The following is a 20,272-nucleotide window of genomic DNA, read 5'->3' on the forward strand; positions in this document are numbered from 1 at the left end:
AAACAGACTTGTTCACTGATGACTGTTGCAACCCTGGATGGTCCAGATGGACGCAGTAGTGGATTGGTGGTGGATGGCCACCACATCCCAACAAGGCTGTGACATCAGGAACGAGGTGGTGGAGTCATTATGCTGCACATTCAAAGAATGACCGTTTGCAGTTCTTTATAATCCATAAAATGTTCACAAAATCTGCTGTGCATAATAATTTAGAACAGTGCATTTTGAGTTTTTTATTTTGGAAAAAAATACTGTTCTCACGGGGAGTTTTGTTCAGTAAAATTTGATTTATACTGTAATAGTTCATGACTTGAAAACTATACTGACCGTCATTTGCATTGACCATTTAAGAAAATCTGAGAAAATATCTCTTGCGTAATAATGTGGAACACTGTGTAATTAAAAGGTATGAAAAACCTTGTTGAATTTATCTGTTTATACATTAGCAAATTTCTATTATATTTAATCAGCAACAAAACATAAAAAATATACTAAACCCCGTATTTGTGCAAAATAAGTTCCTTCATGTTTCATCCAGGAAATGGGTGTGGAAACTTTAAATTGGTGGCCTGTGGATCAAACCTACTCAGTGGAATTTAAGATATGCAGACCTAGATATGGTTTTACAATAAAAAAAAATAATAAAAGGAAAAGAACTAATTTGAGTGATTAAAATTTCATTTTAAGCTAATTTGCATCTTTGGGTTCTGCTAAAAAGCATAAGGGACACAGGTTTTGTGGTAAAAAGCAAAGGCTCTACACTTACATAATCCACATAGAGGATTGTGCACAAAAACCTTGCATTTGAATCACTGAATAAATTTGAAAAGTCATTTAAGGTTTCCAAATAAACACCATTTTCAAGCACAGGTCTCTGACTGCGGGTCCAAACACTAGTGCACAAGGAGCGAATGATGCTGGATTTCCTCCCACTGAAACGAAGCCTTGTGTGATGAGGAAACCTTTCGTTCAGAGAGTTTTGCTGATCACCTCAATTAGGGAAATGTTCCCTGATTTCAAAACTTTAGCTGAAGTAGCTTGTAATTCCAGTCTGCACTATGGCAGTAGAGATGTGTGATTGCACAAGGTGGGTTCTCTTTTCAGCTCATTCGGACTGAAGAACATTTAAGCTAAATAATAATTGAATGATTATTAATTAATGAGTCATCATTATCATTTTTAACATTTTGGATATTTTTACCCAGTCAGTCAAAAATGAGTCTACCCTTGACTCCAATTAATTGTCTGAGGAAAGACTTGAACTCTGATGTTCACAGAAATATGTTTTCTCATTTGATGGAGTCTGAGCTCATTTGCAATGATGGATAAGTAAAATTCTGCTTCTATGTGTTCAAAGCAAATAGACAAACCCTTAAAAAGCTTGGAGCCGCAATTGCAGGGGAAATTAAAAATATTGACTTGGGGTTTCATTAAAAAAAGCGCATGCCATACATCAGACTTTCATTTGTAAAATATTTGTAAATCTGTGCATCATTTTCTTGAGTTTCAAGAGTAAAAATAAAAAGAAATAATTAGTTTAGAAGATAGATGGTTCCAGACTTTTACACACTCAGTGTAGCAATGAAATATTCACTGTATTTTTGACATCTGTGTTATGTCCAGCCCCTCTGTTTCTTATTGGTGCTCAGAAACGTGAACACTGAAGGGGATCATGTCAAAGACGTGGCACCGCCAAGCATATAAAATGAAGTGACTTTGTACTGAGAGTAAAATGACATGAGGGGATAAGGGCAGTAATGGGAGGTTTCCAGAACACATCCCTACTCTTGAGTGTTTACTTTCTTTTCATGAGCTGTGTGACCCTCTCCCTTCCTTCGACATGTGATTTAAGGAGAAAGTTTTATCTAAACGAGATGCACAAGTCAGGTGATGTGGCTCTAGGAGGACTGTTTGAGGTCCATTACACTTCTGTCTTCCCCAAACTGACTTTTACATCAGAGCCACAGCAGCCCATCTGCACAGGGTGAGTATCACACACACACACACACACACATGCCGTCACGCTAAGAGTATCCTTCATTCTCACATTGAAGAAAGAAAATCTCTTCTTCCTTATTTGATCATACACTGATGTGTGTCAAACTCTGTGTGCTAGCTTCGACACTTTAGGGTTCAGGCACGCGATGGCCATGGCTTTTGCTGTCGAAGAGATCAACAAGAACTCCGACCTTCTTCCCAACCTGACCCTGGGATACAGCCTTTATGATAACTGTGGTGCGCTCGTCATTGGATTCAGCGGCGCCTTGTCCCTAGCCAGTGGCCGAGACGAGCAGTTTCTGCTCCGCCAGAACTGTTCTGGAAGCCCTCCTGTTCTGGGCGTTGTTGGCGATCACTATTCAACTTTTTCGATTGCCATTGCCAATGTGCTAGGTTTATACAGCATGCCTATTGTAAGCCTTACTATGCTTTTCTTATGTAGTACAATATTTTTCTGTTTTAATTTCCATTAAATTTGCCTGGTTTTTTGTTGTTTTGTTTGTTTGTTTTTAATTTAGGTGAGTTATTATGCCACATGTTCCTGCCTCAGTGATCGGCAGCGCTTTCCCACATTCTTTAGAACAATCCCAAATGATGCTTTCCAGGTAAAACCTTTTTTTCCCCCCCCTTTGAGAATCTATATTTGTCTCAGACAACAGAGACAGAAAAGAACTGCCACCAATAGACACTTTTTTTTTTTAATGCTGTCTGGATTTCTACACAATTAATGTGACAATATTGATGTTTATTCCAAGTGCACAAAGCCTAAGCCCCGAATATGTTGATTCCTATGCTTTCCCCCCAGGTGCGTGCCATGATTCATATTCTAAAGCACTTTGGTTGGACATGGTTTGGCCTGCTGGTCAGTGACGATGACTACGGACTTCATGTGGCCCAGTCTTTCCAGGCTGACCTGGCTGAATCTGGCGAAAGCTGCCTGGCCTACCTGGAGGTTTTGCCTTGGGACAGTAACCCAGGTGAACTCAGGAGGATTGTACACACGATAAAGACGTCAACAGCTCGTGTTGTCATCGTGTTTGCACATGAAATTCACATGATTCAGCTAATGGAGGAGGTTAGAAATCAAGTGCATTATGAGATTAAAATCCATTTATTTCAGTTATTTGTGCAGCATGAAGCAGTCAGTTACTTACATATTGCAAAAAATTGATTTCCTACATTGTATTTTTAAGAGCTCGAGTGGAAGAAAGACATTGTAGCTTCTTACAAACTACAATGTTGAGCTGTTGAGCTTCTACGTATTCAGCATGAGACACACCTCTGTCTTTTAAATCATTATACAGGCTGGTTGGAAAATGAAAATTCCAGTGACACACGTTTGATATTATCAGGTGGCACAGCAGAATGTAACTGGCCGGCAGTGGATTGCTAGTGAAACCTGGACATCAGCAGCTGTTCTCCAGACACAGGAACTCACGCCGTACCTCAGCGGCACGCTGGGCATCGCCATCCGGCGTGGAGAAATACCCGGGTTCCTGGACTTCCTGTTAAAAATACGCCCCGACCCGAATGGCACCAACGAAAACAGCTTGGTACAAGCCTCAGCCTTGAAATGTATCTGCTGTGAACGAGACATTAAGTCATTCATGATGGTGGAAGTGTATCTTTTGTACAGGTGAAGCAGTTCTGGGAGCACACGTTTCAGTGCAAATTCAACCCAGCGGACAGGGAGGACGGGGAATCCGTCTGCACCGGCCACGAAAACATGGAACTGGCGGAGGCAGAGTTTTTGGACGTCTCTAACCTCAGGCCCGAGTACAACGTCTACAAGGCAGTCTACGCTCTCGCTCATGCCCTTGACGACATGCTGCAGTGTGAGCCGGGTGAAGGACCTTTTACTGGGCGCAGCTGTGTCAGTTTGCAGGCTGTGGAGCCATGGCAGGTGATCATCTATTTCTAAAACAGCTGCTATGCTTGGACGGGTTTGTTTGCATATTAAAGAGACACACCTAATGATGGAATTAATTTGTATTAGTATCTCATAAGAGCAACAAGCCTCACCACCCAGGGTGCCGTTCTATCAAGAAGTGGCGCAAGAACTTAAACATGTTTGAGCGCAGAATGAGTTTTGGATTGGTTCCACCCATTGATTATATAGTTATTCAGATTTCATTCTATTGGTCGACGTACTTTAATCCAAATAATTTGCACAAGTTCTTAAACAAGCAAACATCTGCTGCATCGGCCGCACTTTTAATGGAAACTGCAGTGTTGTAGCTCTTTGCTGCTGGAGGTTAACTCACCTGAAACATTTGATCTGCTCTGGTTTTTTGTTTTTTTTTAACATATATGTGCACAGCCAGTTTCTCACTTTTTGTTTGTGGTGTTCCAAATTACCCACTAGGTCAAAACAATGCTAATATGTTGCATGGTGAGCTGCAAAAATTAGGCAAGAAATTGGATTTTGTAACAAGCCAGTTCAAACAGCAGGTGTTTTCTCAGTGATCATGTTTCTTAAGGATATCTTTGTAATTTGCAATTTTTTCAAATGCAAATAAAAGCTGTGCGTCTTCTGGGTAAGACAACCCCAAAACTGGGGTCAGGAGCCTACTCTGGCTTGCAGAAGTCAAACTAAATGAAAAGAAAAATACTGAAAAATTGTAATTTATACGTTAAATCTAAGAGGAAATTTAATAGGAGATTTAAAAAGAGTTGCACATGGTAAAAAAAAAAACAACTAATTGCCAATTGATGGCGTTTGTGCTATTACAAAGAGGTTGAAAAGTTTGGAACTTACTGCTTTGGGCCATTTCATTTGATCCTTAAAGAGACAGTAAGCGTATTTAACGTTAAACTACTGAAAAACTTTTGTTTCCGACTGAATCTGTATGAAGTCTCTCCTCTGTTTATAGCTCTTACACTATTTGCGCAAGGTCAACTTCTCAACTGAATTTGGTGATGAAGTCTCATTCGACGAGAACGGCGATGCTCTGCCGATATACGACGTGATGAACTGGCTGCGACTGCCTGACGGCAAGATTAAGATTCAAAGTGTTGGTGAAGTGAAAAGGTCTGACTCTGGAGGAGAGGAACTCACACTTAATGAAGGCAAAATCTTCTGGAACACTGATTCAAAGAAGGTATTTTTAATTATTTATTTTTTTGCACATGCCTCTCATATGGAATTAAAATTAAGAAACGCATAATCATATATTTGTTTTCCTTTTAATTACCAAGCCAACCCGCTCAGTTTGCAGTGAAAGTTGTCCTCCAGGCACTCGAATGGCCAGAGAAAGAACACAACCTGAATGCTGCTTCAGCTGTGTCTCCTGTTCTGAGGGAAAGATTAGCAATAAGAGCAGTAGGTGTTAATGTCTTTATGTGTGAATTTTTGTGAAAGTTCACATATTTTTTTTATTTTTATTTTTACATCTTTCTTAAAACTGTCGATTTGTCGTAGCAGGATAATCAGGAAAAATCAAGCTCTTCTACCCTCTTCTTGTGGTCCTACAGCCATCTGCAGAAATGCTCTACTCAGTCAGAAACAACCAATCAGAGCCTGGAAGAATGTCTTAGCGCTGTCAATAATGCTTGTGTACATGCCACAGCTGTGCAAATGGTGGAAAAACAACTTACTGTTACATGAAAACTGTTTATTTGCCATCTGAGCATACGTGGCAGGGTTGTGGGGAAGGAGCAAATAGCACGGTGGATGTTGTGAGCAGCGCATACACCAGGGTGACTGGCAGTGCTAAAATCTTCCTGTTGTGACAAAGACATATATTAAAAAAAACTTCTTTTTTTAAGTTAACTTGAACTTTATTCTCTAAGTGCATCAATTACACACAAACTGATGTAAAGACTTTCTTTCTGTAATTTATAGTGGTTTTTGTTTTACTGCTAATACAAATACAACATTTAACATTAAAAAATTACATCATAATAATATGAATAATATTATAAATATTGGGTCAATAGAAAGTATGTTCATTCCTGCTTAAAGGATGTTTTGTTTGTTTTTTTTAATTGAGACTATTTTACAGAATGCATTTACAATTTATTGAACATGTCTGTATTTCATTGTCTGGTTCTTTCTGTCAGATTCCCTGGAGTGCTTCAGCTGTCCAGAGGACTTCTGGTCCAGCCCCCAGCGAGATCACTGCATTCCTAAGAAAACAGAGTTCCTCTCCTATCAGGAACCGCTAGGGATCTGTTTAACAACCACCTCACTGCTGGGCACATTCATCTGCGCTGTTGTTCTGGGGATCTTCATCTACCACCGCAGAACACCGGTAGTACGAGCCAACAACTCAGAACTGAGCTTCCTGCTCCTGGTGTCGCTCAAGCTGTGCTTCCTGTGTTCGCTGCTGTTCATCGGACGACCCAGGCTGTGGACATGTCAACTCAGACACGCTGTATTTGGGATCAGCTTTGTGCTTTGTGTGTCCTGCATCCTGGTTAAAACCATGGTGGTTCTGGCTGTGTTCAAAGCCTCCAAGCCAGGAGGGGGAGCCAGTCTTAAGTGGTTTGGAGCTACGCAGCAGAGAGGAACTGTTCTGGTTCTCACCTGTATTCAAGCAGCTATATGCATCGCTTGGCTTGTCTCCTCCTCGCCTGCCCCCTATAAAAACACCCAGTACCACAATGACAAAATAGTTTATGAGTGTGCAGTCGGCTCCACGGTTGGCTTTGCTGTGTTGCTGGGATACATCGGTATATTGGCTCTTCTCAGCTTCTTCTTGGCGTTTTTGGCGAGGAATCTGCCCAACAACTTCAACGAGGCCAAACTCATCACTTTCAGCATGCTGATCTTCTGTGCCGTGTGGGTGGCCTTTGTTCCTGCCTACATCAACTCCCCGGGAAAGTATGCAGATGCAGTGGAGGTCTTTGCCATCCTGGCCTCCAGTTTTGGCCTCTTGGTGGCGCTGTTTGGACCTAAATGTTATCTAATTCTGCTCAAACCAGACAGGAATACAAAGAAGGCTATCATAGGCCGATACAGCAAATCATAACAGTTTCACTTGTTTTTATGCTTTTGTTAATAATCATGTAGGAACTATGAATAAATATTTTAATGTAACTATAAATAAAACTAACCCTCTTTGCCATTGTTATGCTCTTTTCATCCTAGGGAATAATAAAAAAAAGCTTAAATTTTAGTAAAGTTTTGGGTCACTCCTCCAAATAACTCCGTTCAGATATGTCAATAACTTCAATGGTCACAGATTTATGAAATACAACACCAATGAACCCAGTCATGAATTGTTCCTAGTAATTATCCTCAATTAAATCAGCAGGGCAACTTAAAATCCCAGACGTCCTGCAAGGTTTGAATGCAGGAAGTTGTTTCAGTGATGTCCAGTCAGGGGAGCCAGTTCAAATACTTATAATGATAAGAGAAAATCTGTCCATTTTAATGTTCTATTAATTTTTTTTTTTTTTTTTTTTGTATGGCTTTAACATTTCTAAGATCAAAGTGACTCAATTCACACGTTGCCTGTCCAACTACATAGGAGATTATTGGAGCCTTGGACCTTTTTGCTGCAAGAAAACACACTGCTATTGTGCACAATTTCAATTTTAGTGAAAAATGAGAGATCAACCAAGAAAAAAAAAATTCAAATTAAAAAATCCTTTTGCTTTTTTTGCTATTGTTTTGTTGAACAGTATACAATTGATCAAACATTTTTTAAAGGCTTTTAATAGCAGTAACCTTTTTCTTATTCAGCAGAATTTTCTTTGAACGGTTGTTTGATTACTTTTGCTTTTGCAGTCTCCATGGCCTTCCAGACAAAGTGTCCCTTGAGTCCCCTTTCATTTTTGTGTTGGTTTGTAACTTTGTATTTATTACATTGTGTACTATCTGTTATGTGACTAACAAACCTAAAAAAAAAAAAAGAATCTTGGAAAAAATGGATGCTAATGGCTCATCAGTAGTGCCATGTAAAGTTAAAATGTTCAAACTCTGTCGCCAGTGCGTCATGCTTTCTCTATCATGGCTTGCTGCTGCCATCTAGAGGACGCTTTAAAAATAACACAACTTAACTAACGCGAGTGAACAAAATACTATTCATTGTATTGCCTATCAAAAAGTGTTTTAGGGTTTGTTTCTCCACACACACACACACACACACACCCACACACACACACCCCCACACACACCCACACACAATCAGAATTTTTTCTGCTCACAGTGAGCTCTTTGATAAACATCTCCTAGGTTCTGCAGTTCAATAATAAGATTTTTTTTTTTTTTCATAGTTGCCATGCTGGGAATTATAACATGTATAAATGTATGTGCTGCTTGAATGAGTGAATAAATTCAATGGTAAGAGCTATTCCAACACATGGTGACACCTGTGTGTCACCATTCTGTAAATATTGTAACTAAAGTGTCTCTATGATTTATTTTATTTCTGAGTGAAGATTGATGTTTACATGTGTGATCTTTAATATAATGGTATGAATCTGTTTTGTCTGAAATAAGGATTAATTTTTAAGCAAAAAAAAAAAAAAAAGATTTAATCCAATGCCTTTGTATTATAGAAATGCGTGCTTTGGCAGTAACACTTTCTTAATTTTCAGAATACTTCCAAAATGAAAAAAAGACACATTCAAATGTGACAAGCTATTAATATTAAAAAATATATATACGGAAGGTGGGAGAAACAATCTCGGTGCCAGCTGATTTAGCGCCTTGAAATTGGGCCTCTGTCTCTTTAAGAAAATCCTACTCTTCAAGAAATCATCACAATATTGCTCTTCTACTAACCCTTTAACAAAGTTTTATTTTTCCTTTTTATTACCAGAGTTGCACTGAGAAGGAACGCATATAATGAGCTTAGCAGATGCGCAGTTCCACCAGATGTTTGCTAATCGCTGCTGGCTAGTCTGAAGGAGCTGAGTGGGGGAGTTGCATGGGTAAGGAGCTCTGTAATAAGCTGGGACCCTTGGAGGCCGCAGCTCTGAGGAGGAGCTGCGTCTCAAAGGCGGCGCATGGTCCACTCAGGAGTTTTGCACAGCTGAATGGTTGCCAAGACAGACTAACGGATTTCTCAAACATGCATAAAAAAAATGAAAGCAACACTCCAGGTGTGTTTATGATGAGAGAACAACAAGCACAAAAAAAGTCGATTTTGCATAAATGTTGCAACACTTGTTTTAGTTCTATAATCACTACATAATAATGTTTCATGTATCCAAAATCAGTCAAAACTGAATTACAATTGAAACCCTGCCCACTCTTTGTCCTCTACTCCTATTGGTGGCATGCAGTGTGAATAAACACTGAAAGTCAATAAAAGGGGTGGAGTGACAAAATTAAAAACAAAACAATTAACTGAGTTTAAAGAGAGGGGTGGCCACATGATAGTAATGTATTCCTGTAAAGACAAAATCTTGCTCCTGCTGCTGTTGCACTTATTCTGTTCTCACTGCTCCAGCCCCTCTACTCGGCCGCCCTCCTGTCGGTCACAAGGACAGTTTCATCTCAGCGGCATGCACAAGACTGGAGATGTGATTCTGGGGGGATTGTTTGAAATAAATTTTTTTTCAGTCTTTCCTGACTTGTCTTTCACATCTGAGCCCCAGCATCCTACCTGCCATGGGTAAGTGTGCAAAAGAAATTGAGATGAATTAAGAACTCACACTTTTCTGATCAGTCAACGCACTACGTGCATTTTCTGTGTATTTTTTCTTCGACAAAATGTCTAGCTTTTAACCTCAGTGGTTGCGTTTTCATTATTTAAACCGTCGTGTTGCTGTTTTAGTTTTGATGTTCTAGGATTTCGACAGGCCCAAACCATGGCTTTTGCAGTTGATGAGATCAACAGGAACGCCGAGCTCTTGCCCAACGTCACTTTGGGGTACAGTCTGTACGACAACTGTGTTAAACTGGGAATTGGATTTCGTGCAGCGCTGGCATTAATAAGCGGACAAGAGGAGGAGATTGTGATGGAGGATAACTGTTCAGGAAGCCCTCCGGTGTTGGCAATTGTGGGGGATTCTTCCTCCACCCGCTGTATTGCTATCTCCACCGTGTTAGGTTTGTACCGAGTGCCAATGGTGAGTGCTCAGCTTTACCGACCAATTGGTCCAACCAATCCAAACAAAAGTAGTTGTTTTTTTAAAAAAAAAAAAAAACATGTGTAAAATGTGTATTTTTAACAGGTGAGTTATTTTGCCACATGTTCCTGTCTAAGTGACCGTCAGAAGTTTCCGTCCTTCTTCAGAACGATACCAAGCGATGCTTTCCAGGTAAAATCCGTGCAACAAATATTGCAGAAAAAAATAAATAAATAAAAAATCATCCGTCTTTAAGAGCAGAGAAAAATAGATTGATTCCTGTGAAGCATTCTTTATCTTGTAATCGACGTTTTAACAAGGTTACAAGCATATTAAGCATCTCTTTGTGCTGCTACATTGAAATCCTCAAAAAAAGGAAAAAGAAACATAACATCAAGTAGCAAATGTGCATACAATGATCTGATTAGCTACTGACTCATCCCCTGAGTTTTGTTAGAAGAGACTTTGTTCAGTTGTATTTTAAAGGTTAGCAATTCTTTGCAGGCTCCGTGTCAAGTGTAAACCAGTGTTATGTACGGTAATTGTTTTCCTAGCAGACGTGATTCCAGCAAGATTTTAAGTCGAATTTGTTTAAGAGAGATGTCAAAAGTATCATTAAGGAAGTTCAAAATAAAAAAATAAAAAAAACAGGAGTAGAAATGCAAGAAATTTGACATGGGACCAGAAGTTAGACATAATTGGGCAATTCGAAAACATTATGTAGAAATCTCCTAAGTGATGAGTTAAGTGGCAATCACATGAGTCCTGTAATTTCATCCGAAGTTCAACATTCTCATCAGATTTTCTACAAAATGTTCCCTTTTATCCCCTTACTCCATGCCTGCGCAGGTGAATGCTATGATTCAGATCCTAAAGCACTTCGGCTGGACCTGGGTGGGATTGCTGATCAGCGCCGACGACTACGGGCTCCACGCTGCCAAATCATTTCAGTCTGATCTGAGTCTGTCTGACGAAGGCTGCCTGGCCTACCTGGAGGTGTTGCCGTGGGGCAACGAGCCACCGGAGCTGAGGAGGATCGTGGACGTGATGAAGGCATCCACAGCTCGGGTGGTCGTTGTGTTTGCACATGAGAGCCACATGATCAATCTCATGGAGGAGGTAAAGGGCTTGACCGTTTTGTCGTTTCTCACGTTGGCCTCAGAGACGGTCAGAGGTTAAAGAAGCGAAATAGCTAATTCTGTTCTAAAATGGAGACATTGTGTCACTGTAATCTAAATCTAAATCCCTGAAAGAATATCTTAAAACCTAAGGTGATCAAAAATATATGGTGTTTGCGTTAATAGTGATATCCAAACATATGGCCTCTAGCACAAGACAGTACATTTATGGCTATCATGTTCCAAGCTCTTCTGTCATTATCACGTTATGTTGCAATTTATGCTTTTATCAGCTTTTTTATCACCAAAGGTTACAATTTTGTTCCTGATTTTGTTCATGAAGGACGTCATGTGAAGAAGTTAGATTAAACAGAGATGAGACGTTATTTTCCTGCTCTCACTATCAGAACGAATATGACATTTCACTTAAACGCACGACTAAACACGGCAAAAACATACTAAACTTATCTGGTTGTGCTATTAAATTATCCAATGAAAATTATACACATTATTTTAATTTAGAGATTTCTTCACTTTCCATACAATATGTAGAGTTAGAATTTGACATTGCATTTTGTCCCTAAACAGGTTGTGAGGCAGAACTTGACAGGCCTTCAGTGGCTGGCCAGTGAAGCCTGGTCCACAGCTGCCGTGCTCCAGACCCCTGACCTCATGCCGTACCTCGGGGGCACACTGGGCATCGCTATCCGTCGAGGAGAGATACCAGGCCTCAGGGACTTCCTGTTAGAAATCAATCCTAATATAAAACACAACAGCAGCTCTGGAAATAGCATGGTGAGATTTATCTGTGTTATCAAATGCTTACGCAAGTAGGGCTGGACGATGTGGCTGAAAAGCGTATCATGATATACTGTAGGTGTTTCATATCAGTCAATATCGATATTTTTAGATTAGGTATTTTTTTTTCTTTAAATGTCTGAAATACTGCCAAACTCGCGATGCTATGTTTTTTGTTTTGTCCACAGTTTTCACTCTATGTCAAGGTAGGTTTTCTTTAGAGACACGGTTTTGAAACCTTAAGCTGCTCCTGCACAAGCCTGTTACCTAGCAACAACCTGTTACTCAACAACCTGTTACTGAACAGGTTGTTGCTAGGTAACCAAACAGCGAGGGAGTTACTTGATGCCACCAACCTTGCTTAGCAGGCCTTTCCTCGGCCTACATCCCCCAGAATGCTTTGCTGTTCTAGCTCAGAGTTCTGTACAATTATTGAAACTTCTATTGGATATCGGATGATGTGTCTATCACAGTATATATTGTTATTGACTTATTGTCCAGCCCCATTCATAAGTGACACATCGTAAGGTCTTGATGTATTTCAGGTAAACCAGTTCTGGGAGTTCACATTTCAGTGTAGATTTGCACCGCCGCCTGCAGGCTGGGTTGAAAACGGAGGAAAAGTTTGCTCTGGAAAAGAAGATTTAAGGACGGTGGAGACTGAGTTCTTAGACATTTTTAACCTCCGGCCCGAATACAACGTTTACAAAGCCGTGTACGCTCTGGCCCACGCCCTCCACGATTTGCTGCGATGTGAACCAGGAAGTGGCGGCTGTGCCGCTCTGGAAACACTGGAACCGTGGCAGGTAAAAGAAGGTCGACTGTTCCATGACTACTTCACAGGTTCTTATTGCAGAGCAAAATGAAACTGACAGACAGCCACTTTTGTAAATTAAAAGTCCCGATACTCCAGTTTTTTCACTCTCTGAATGTTAGAGGAATTTGAGATTTATTGAGCACATTTGCGTTGCAAAGATATAAAAACAATAAAATTAAATCTTGTCTCTGACTTGCTGTTTATTAGCTTGTGTACTACCTTGAAAGGGTCAATTTCACCGCATCATTTGGTGACCAAGTGTCATTTGATGAGAACGGCGACGTCTTACCAATATATGACGTCATGAACTGGCTCCGGCTCCCCGACGGACGAGCAAATGTTCAAAATGTCGGCGAGGTTAAAATGTCAGCTTTCAGTGGTGAACAACTCACACTTGATGGAGACAAAATCTTCTGGAACTTTGAATCGAAAAAGGTGACTCCTTTCTCTTTTTTTCACATTTGCAGTTCCCGTGGGTGTAGGTTAAAATATGTTATGTACGGATCAGTGACGTGCGGTGAGGCACTGGCTTAATCATAATAAGATGTACAAATATAGACCCCCTGCATGTTATTGGGGCCTGCCCATAGCAATGCATAGGGAGAGCAGTGGAATAGGTGCCTGCCATAGCGTTGACACAAAACAGTGTCAGTTAGACTCAAAATAGACATAGAATTTAGTTTGCCCCTCAGAGCTGCTCTTTAGAGCTACAGTGATGGCAGAATGTCAGAACTACAGAAATGGTGGAACAACTGCTATAAACTCATTGCATCTCTGAATGGTGCTGTTTATGTTATATCATCTATGCATATCATCTAGTGGTGGAAAAAGCAACAAAAAACTAGAATGCTCTGGACTTAAGATGGAGTACATGCACACATATTCATGACATGCTTTGATTAAATTAATAAATGTAATTCCAGTACTGAAAAATGTACTTTATACCAGATGAGTCTCTCTGACCTGAGAATGTGAACCTGTACTGGGTTGATTCTGTGTCTTCAAATAATTGTCTGAAACAGGAAAAGGTCTGAAAAAACTGTGTGCTACACTCAAGAGAAAGGTTCATTTGATGCATCAAAGAGTGATGTCATCACTGCTGACGTCATTGTTACCAGTGGAACTGAACATTCTAATGGTCCATTCACATCAAACACGTTTTGAACGTCAGGTGAGTCTGGTTTATATTCAAAGTCTATGTGGAGCGTTGGATGCGCTAGATGTGTCAAACGCTCCAAACGGTTCAAATTGGGCTGCGCTAGACGCTGGAAGCGCGACGCAATGGCCCTCAACGTGCCTCCACATAGACTTTGAATGCAAACCAGACCTGCCTGATGCTCAAAACGCATTTAGTGTGAACGTACCATTATATGTCCAGTGTCACATTAGGTCAGTTCCAATTCCAGTCCTTAAACCCCCTGCTCTGCATGTTTTAGATGTGTCTCTATTTCAGAACAGCTGATCCAAATGATTGCATGATCTCTTCTGCAGTCATCAAGTACTGCAGAAGCCTGTTAATCAACCTCTGATTCAATCCAGGTGTGTGGCAGAAGGTGAACAACTAAAACATGCAGAGCAGGAGATCTGAGGACCGGAATTGAGAAACACTGTATTAGTTCCATCATATTAGGACCAAACGCTGGTCCTAATATGATGGACTCATTGCTTTGGGTCAGGGGTAACGTTTAGAGATAAGATGCTAATTAAGTTTTAGTTAAGATTAGGGTTGGGAATAGACTAGTATTGGTCACTATAAAAAGCCCAGGTTTCGCTAACACTGGGCATTATGGAAATTGGATTCTTTACACAAATTTGGGATCTGCTGATCAGGTAAAATTTCTCAAAAATTAATTGATTAATTGGTCTCTCTAAATTGTCCTAAGGTGTAAATGTGTGTGTGCAAATATAAGCATGTTAAATGATGGATGGATGAATATTTGTTAAAAATGTTTGACAGTAGAACATGAAACAGAGAATTTGTGAAAATGCATCTGGCTCTGCTACTGTCCAGAAACAACCAATCAGAACCAAAAGTTTGTCTTTTGGTTCTGATTCTGATCAGCACATTCAATGTATTAGACCAGCGTTTCCCAATTCCGGTCCTCAGGCCTCCCTGCTCTGCATGTTTTAGATGTGCCTCTATTCCAGAGCAGCTGATTCAAATGATTGCATGACCATCAAGTGCTGCAGAAACCTTTTGATCACCCATATATTCAATCCAGGTGTGTAGCAGAAGGGAAACACCTAAAACATGCAGGGCAGGGAGGCCTGAGGACCGGAATTGGGAAACGCCGCATTAGACTAACAGTGTACTGCAGCTACGCAAGTGGCAGAGAAACACTAACATTATATCATCATTGTTTATAATGATTTAGAAAACAAAATGCTGTACAAGTTTGTCAAAGCTATTTCGACCCATATTAAATCTTAGCATTGATTTCCCTTCATTTTAGTAGCTGCGATTTTGCCTAACCCACACATTTTTCCTAACCCTAACCTAGGTTAGTGCCACCTAGGTGTGGGTCGGCGTAAAGGCCGAGCAGGGCATAGATTGGCCTTCACGCCAATGCCAACGTGAAGGCCCTTCATGCAACCAGTAGAGGTTGGTCGCATTGACGTCTGTCTTTCCTCAGACCTCCATGTTTGTGTGGAGGTCTGGCTTTGTGTTGATTCCTCTGTTTGCAACCTGGGTGTGGGTCGGTGCAAAGGCCGAACCAGGCTATGGGAGACCCCTGGTTGATTCAGGGTCTGTCTTTGCTCAGACCTCCCTGATTGATTGGAGGTCTGTCTTTGCTTGGACTCCTCTGTTTGTAGGGAACCTTCTGTTTTCAGGGGGGCCTCTGGTTGGGTGGAGACTTTGGGATGGTTGTTTTCCAGAGCAAGTTTCAATTTCACCTTCAGGTCTGCAACCTGACCCTGCAGAGATTTCATCGTTTCCTCCTGTGCTTTGAATTTGGAAGCTTGCTCAGTGTGACTTTTGAGCTGCTCCTCGTATTTAAGTCTTACTCTGTACTCTTCAACCATTACTTCTATCAAACCTTTGTTGCGGGAGGCGTATTTTTCAGCCTCCCTCTTGAAGTATTCCAGCTGTTGAAGAATGCTCTTGTCAACTGTAACTTTGGACGAGCAAGAAACCTTTGATAGATCTTTCATCTCTGGCACGTTTCTTTCATGTTCACGTTTGACTCGCAGGTGATGTTCTTTTACTACCATTTTTTGCAGTTTCTCAATCTCCTCCTGCTGTGATTTGACTTCAGCCTGATATGCAATCCTCCGGTCTCTTTCCTTATGGAGATCAAAAGCCTTACTCTGCAGTTCTTTTTTAAGATCGTCTACCTGCCTTGTCAGGTCAATGACGTGTTGGCTTGACTCTTCCACGACTTCCACCGAGGGGGTGATCTTGAAGCCAGCAGAGGGAGTTGTTTCCTGCTCGACTTCCAATGATGTTGGACTCTCCAAGTCGCCGGAAGGACTTGATTCCCCCTGGATCTCTCCTGATTCATCTTCCGGTTTAATGGGGCTGTCTGTGTCTTCTTCAAAAGAAATGACAGCGTCATAGTCGACTTGGATGTTAAGGTCCATAATGTCGACCCATGAAAGCTCAGCTGGAAAAGCTTCATGTTCACAAGCAATCTGTTGTTGCTTCATGTCGATGTTCTGGTAATTTCTTGCTTCTCTGAAAGGTGTGTAATATCTGGAATCGATATCCCGCTTGTTTCGATTAATTTCGAACGTGCTCTGAAGAGTGATCTGTCGCGATAGAACTGTGGAACAGGTCTGAGAAAACGCTGTCTGTGAGCTACATTCAAGAGAGAGACTCCTTTGTGGTATCATAGAGTTTTGTCATCACTGCTGATGTCATTGGAACTGAACATTCTATCCACCTTTTTCCTGGGCGACTTACTGGGGAAACGATTATGGGTCTTACTTCTGGCGCCCACCAGAAGTAGCAATATCTCATTGTAATTTGTAGGGTTTTTTTCTAATCTATATTCATGATAGAAGATACATCTCTCTTTTCACTTATTGTACATTAATAACTGAAAGTAAGACTTACTGCGCAAGACAGTAAATTAACACAAACCTTAGCACAAACATTAGCATTTCACTGCCCCCCATTAGCATTAGCCTTTTCCCTAAAAAATGCTTTTAGCTATTTTTCTTATTTATTAGCCACTCTTAGTACACTGAATGGAGTGATGCCCCACATGCTACTCACAGTATTTAGGCTAATGTTTGGCTCATTTTAACTTGTACTCTCATTTCACCGAATGGCATAAGTCCATGTTACTCAACATGCTTGTGACTCTCCACATGCTATTGAGTACATTGTAGCTTACTTTAGCATTGATACTAATTTGTAGCATCAGGACGCTGGGTTCCAACCGACAGGCTCACTTTGGCAGGCCCCGTTTAAATTTCTTCAGAAATTTTCTAGTTGCGCGTTATTGTTTACATAAGAAAATTTTGCGCATGCGGACAACGCTGGAGGGCAAACAGACTATTCTGTACTGTATGGCTAGCTCAATGGCTAGCTCGTTGTTACTGTCTCTTACTCTGCAGTCACAATGTCTGGGATCATGAGCGCCCCCTGCCATGGGGCGAGAGAACTGCCTGCCTCACCTCAAATCTATTCTCTGCCGTTTCTGATCGCTGCTCAGCACACGAAACATGTTACACACATGTTGGTGACAAAAAACACTTTACATTATATTATATAAGCTAAATTATGGAAAATCAGCTCACGCATTAAATGTTTTTTAACCATTCATGCTGTCATCCAGTGCAGTTAGTGAGAGGTTGATCAATCAAGGTGAGGCTCAGCTCACTGCTGCCTCACCAGCTGCGCTTCCGAGCATTTGAATGGGAAATGAAGAAAATTCAGCGATTTTGAAGAAAAAATAATCAAAATTGGTTAACCTAAATGAAAAATAGGTACTTTATAGTACAAACCACAGGGTGAAAATAGCTATATAAGTGATTTTATCATTAGATATTATTTTTCCATGATGACAGGTCTCCCCTGACCGCACCTCACCGGTACGGATTTATTTATTTTTTTTGTCTTTTTCAGCCACCACGGTCGGTGTGCAGCGAGAACTGTCCTCCAGGAACCCGCATGGTGAGAAAGAAGGGGGAACCTGAGTGCTGTTTTGACTGCATCCCTTGCTCTGAGGGGATGGTCAATAACAAAACCAGTGAGTATCTATATTTGAGCTACTTTGATAGCATTGTTTTAAAAACAAATTACAGTAAATACAGGTGTGGATTAAAATGAGCACACTCTACAACAGCAACGTTTGGACACGTGGATGATTTCTATCAATTGAAATTGAAATTTTATGAGTAAAAAAATGAGAACAGAAAAAAGTGCATTGTAAAATGTTAATCTAAAATGCATAAATAAATTAGGCTTAACACATGGAGGGTGATTAACAGCAGCTACAGCTATACAGCTCTTTATTGATATCTTTTGTGAAATGCATTAATAAGGCTCATTTCTGGAATTAAATCTATTTGGGGGGTTTCAAAACACAAAAAAGTCCATTAGACATTACCATGCAAACATTTGTTGATTAAGAACTGAATATTTAATGAGAAGACCTCTTTTTTTTCCATCTGGCTGCAACTATGACATATAATTCTCCTTTCTGTCAGATTCCCTGGAGTGCTTCAGCTGTCCAGAGGACTTCTGGTCCAGTCCACGGCGAGATCACTGTGTTCTTAGGCAAACAGAGTTCCTCTCCTATCAGGAACCGCTGGGGATCTGCTTGACAGCAGCCTCACTGCTGGGCACATTCATCTGCGCTGTTGTTCTGGGGATCTTCATCTATCACCGCAGTACACCGATAGTACGAGCCAACAACTCAGAACTCAGTTTCCAACTACTGTTGTCACTTCAGCTGTGCTTCCTGTGTTCGCTGCTGTTCATCGGACGACCCAGGCTGTGGACATGCCAACTCAGACACGCAGCGTTTGGGATCAGCTTTGTGCTTTGTGTGTCCTGCATCCTGGTTAAAACCATGGTGGTTCTGGCTGTGTTCAAAGCCTCCAAGCCAGGAGGGGGAGCCAGTCTCAAGTGGTTTGGTGCTTCGCAGCAGAGAGGAATTGTTCTGGTTCTCACCTCTGTTCAGGCAGCAATCTGCACTGCCTGGCTTGTCACCAACTCACCCGCTCCACATAAAAACACTCAGTACCACAATGACAAGATAGTTTATGAGTGTGTTGTTGGCTCAACTGTTGGTTTTTCAGTGTTACTCGGTTACATCGGCTTACTGGCCATCCTCAGCTTTGTGTTGGCGTTTATGGCGAGGAATCTTCCCAACAACTTTAACGAGGCCAAACTCATCACGTTCAGCATGCTGATCTTCTGTGCTGTGTGGGTGGCCTTTGTTCCTGCTTATGTCAGCTCACCGGGCAAATATGCAGACGCAGTGGAAGTGTTTGCCATCCTGGCCTCCAGTTTTGGCCTCTTGATGGCGCTGTTTGGACCTAAATGTTACATAATTCTGCTGAGACCAGAAAGAAATACAAAGAAGGCTCTCATGGGGCGAAGCACTATAGGAACTTCCGAAAAGTAAAAGATGTTGGGGGAAGTGAACTGCTTAGAAGAAGTTTAATTCATAACTGCAATGTGAATGCTGTAAGATTAAATAAGCTTGACTTTAATAGAAAGATTTTCACATAACTTACTTTCTGAATATTCCACACAAAAAATGAAGAGCAAGCAAAACGTTTGTGTAATTTATGTAATGGGACGGGATTAAAAGCTTTTGAGCTCCTTTGTTCAAATGCGTAACTTGGATCAACTCAGTTTATTTACAAAGTAATTTCAACCACTGGTGGCATTTAGCTACAGAAAACCCCCATCTGATTTAATGTTTAAATTGCTTTATAATTCCTGCTTTATCAGGGAAAAAAAGACTCAGGGTAATGTAAAGATCTTACAGGGACAAAGGGACAAATCAAGGAAAGAGAAGCCATTGTTAAACAAATATTGTAGATGGTCTAACATAAAATAAACAAAAATAAATCAGCTAAATATGGGGGAGTTGTTCTTTAATTTCTGGCATTATTCATGTCTTCATGTGGAAGAACTGGAGAAAGAAAATGTTTCTGCTACCTCATTAATCAAAAGTCTGATCATTCTGAGGTGATTATTAATTTTCTTAACCATTAGTAAAATATTCTCTCTCAGTAATTATTAGGTGGCAGAGTATCTCCCTGCCAGTAATCGTTGCAGTCAGGTCAGGTTTTATTTTCACGCAGCTGAGAATTATTTTTCAGAGATTCATGCTTTTAAAAAAATAAGACTTTACGTCTTTTTAGCTTTTCTTACGTATCATCACAACATATAAATTACTGGTTCAACTCTTTGGAACAATCACTACAGGCTGTATATAAAATATGTTTTGATACTAATTTTTAAAATCAAAATGTCCTAGGCTCCTTATTCTATTTTTCATACAGCCACATCCTGTCAGTTTTAAACCCATGAGCCTTTTTACAATACATA

General features: G+C 40.6%; 2 protein-coding genes across 2 annotated transcripts; both read left to right on the forward strand.

Annotated features, from left to right (window-relative positions):
• The first annotated feature begins 1,755 nt into the window (after positions 1-1,755).
• LOC116737349 (extracellular calcium-sensing receptor-like) lies at positions 1,756-8,089 on the forward strand. Its single transcript, XM_032590423.1, has 9 exons — positions 1,756-1,984; positions 2,117-2,411; positions 2,517-2,603; positions 2,804-3,073; positions 3,351-3,551; positions 3,635-3,901; positions 4,872-5,099; positions 5,197-5,320; positions 6,061-8,089. Exons 1-9 carry the CDS (start codon positions 1,758-1,760, stop codon positions 6,969-6,971), a joined length of 2,610 nt encoding a protein of 869 aa, XP_032446314.1. The 5' UTR covers positions 1,756-1,757; the 3' UTR covers positions 6,972-8,089.
• A 1,234-nt stretch (positions 8,090-9,323) lies between these two features.
• On the forward strand, positions 9,324-19,864 carry LOC116737321 (extracellular calcium-sensing receptor-like). The gene is made up of 9 exons (XM_032590391.1): positions 9,324-9,566; positions 9,729-10,023; positions 10,129-10,215; positions 10,873-11,142; positions 11,730-11,936; positions 12,485-12,745; positions 12,964-13,191; positions 17,831-17,954; positions 18,415-19,864. The coding sequence occupies exons 1-9, from the start codon at positions 9,325-9,327 to the stop codon at positions 19,335-19,337; spliced, it is 2,637 nt and encodes an 878-aa protein (XP_032446282.1). The 5' UTR covers position 9,324; the 3' UTR covers positions 19,338-19,864.
• Positions 19,865-20,272: the final 408 nt, after the last annotated feature.

The sequence above is a fragment of the Xiphophorus hellerii genome, chromosome 18, assembly GCF_003331165.1.
Source record: "Xiphophorus hellerii strain 12219 chromosome 18, Xiphophorus_hellerii-4.1, whole genome shotgun sequence".
NCBI classification, from domain to species: domain Eukaryota; kingdom Metazoa; phylum Chordata; class Actinopteri; order Cyprinodontiformes; family Poeciliidae; genus Xiphophorus; species Xiphophorus hellerii.

Bases quoted from the DNA above. Each gene is read 5' to 3' on its own strand.
- LOC116737349 (XM_032590423.1), top strand. From the start codon at position 1,758: ATGGGAGGTTTCCAGAACACATCCCTACTCTTGAGTGTTTACTTTCTT. The intron at 1,985-2,116 runs GTGAGTATCACA...TCTGTGTGCTAG, and splicing joins CAGCAGCCCATCTGCACAGG to CTTCGACACTTTAGGGTTCA. The intron at 2,604-2,803 runs GTAAAACCTTTT...CTTTCCCCCCAG, and splicing joins TCCCAAATGATGCTTTCCAG to GTGCGTGCCATGATTCATAT.
- LOC116737321 (XM_032590391.1), top strand. From the start codon at position 9,325: ATGATAGTAATGTATTCCTGTAAAGACAAAATCTTGCTCCTGCTGCTG. The intron at 9,567-9,728 runs GTAAGTGTGCAA...TTGCTGTTTTAG, and splicing joins CAGCATCCTACCTGCCATGG to TTTTGATGTTCTAGGATTTC. The intron at 10,024-10,128 runs GTGAGTGCTCAG...TATTTTTAACAG, and splicing joins GTTTGTACCGAGTGCCAATG to GTGAGTTATTTTGCCACATG.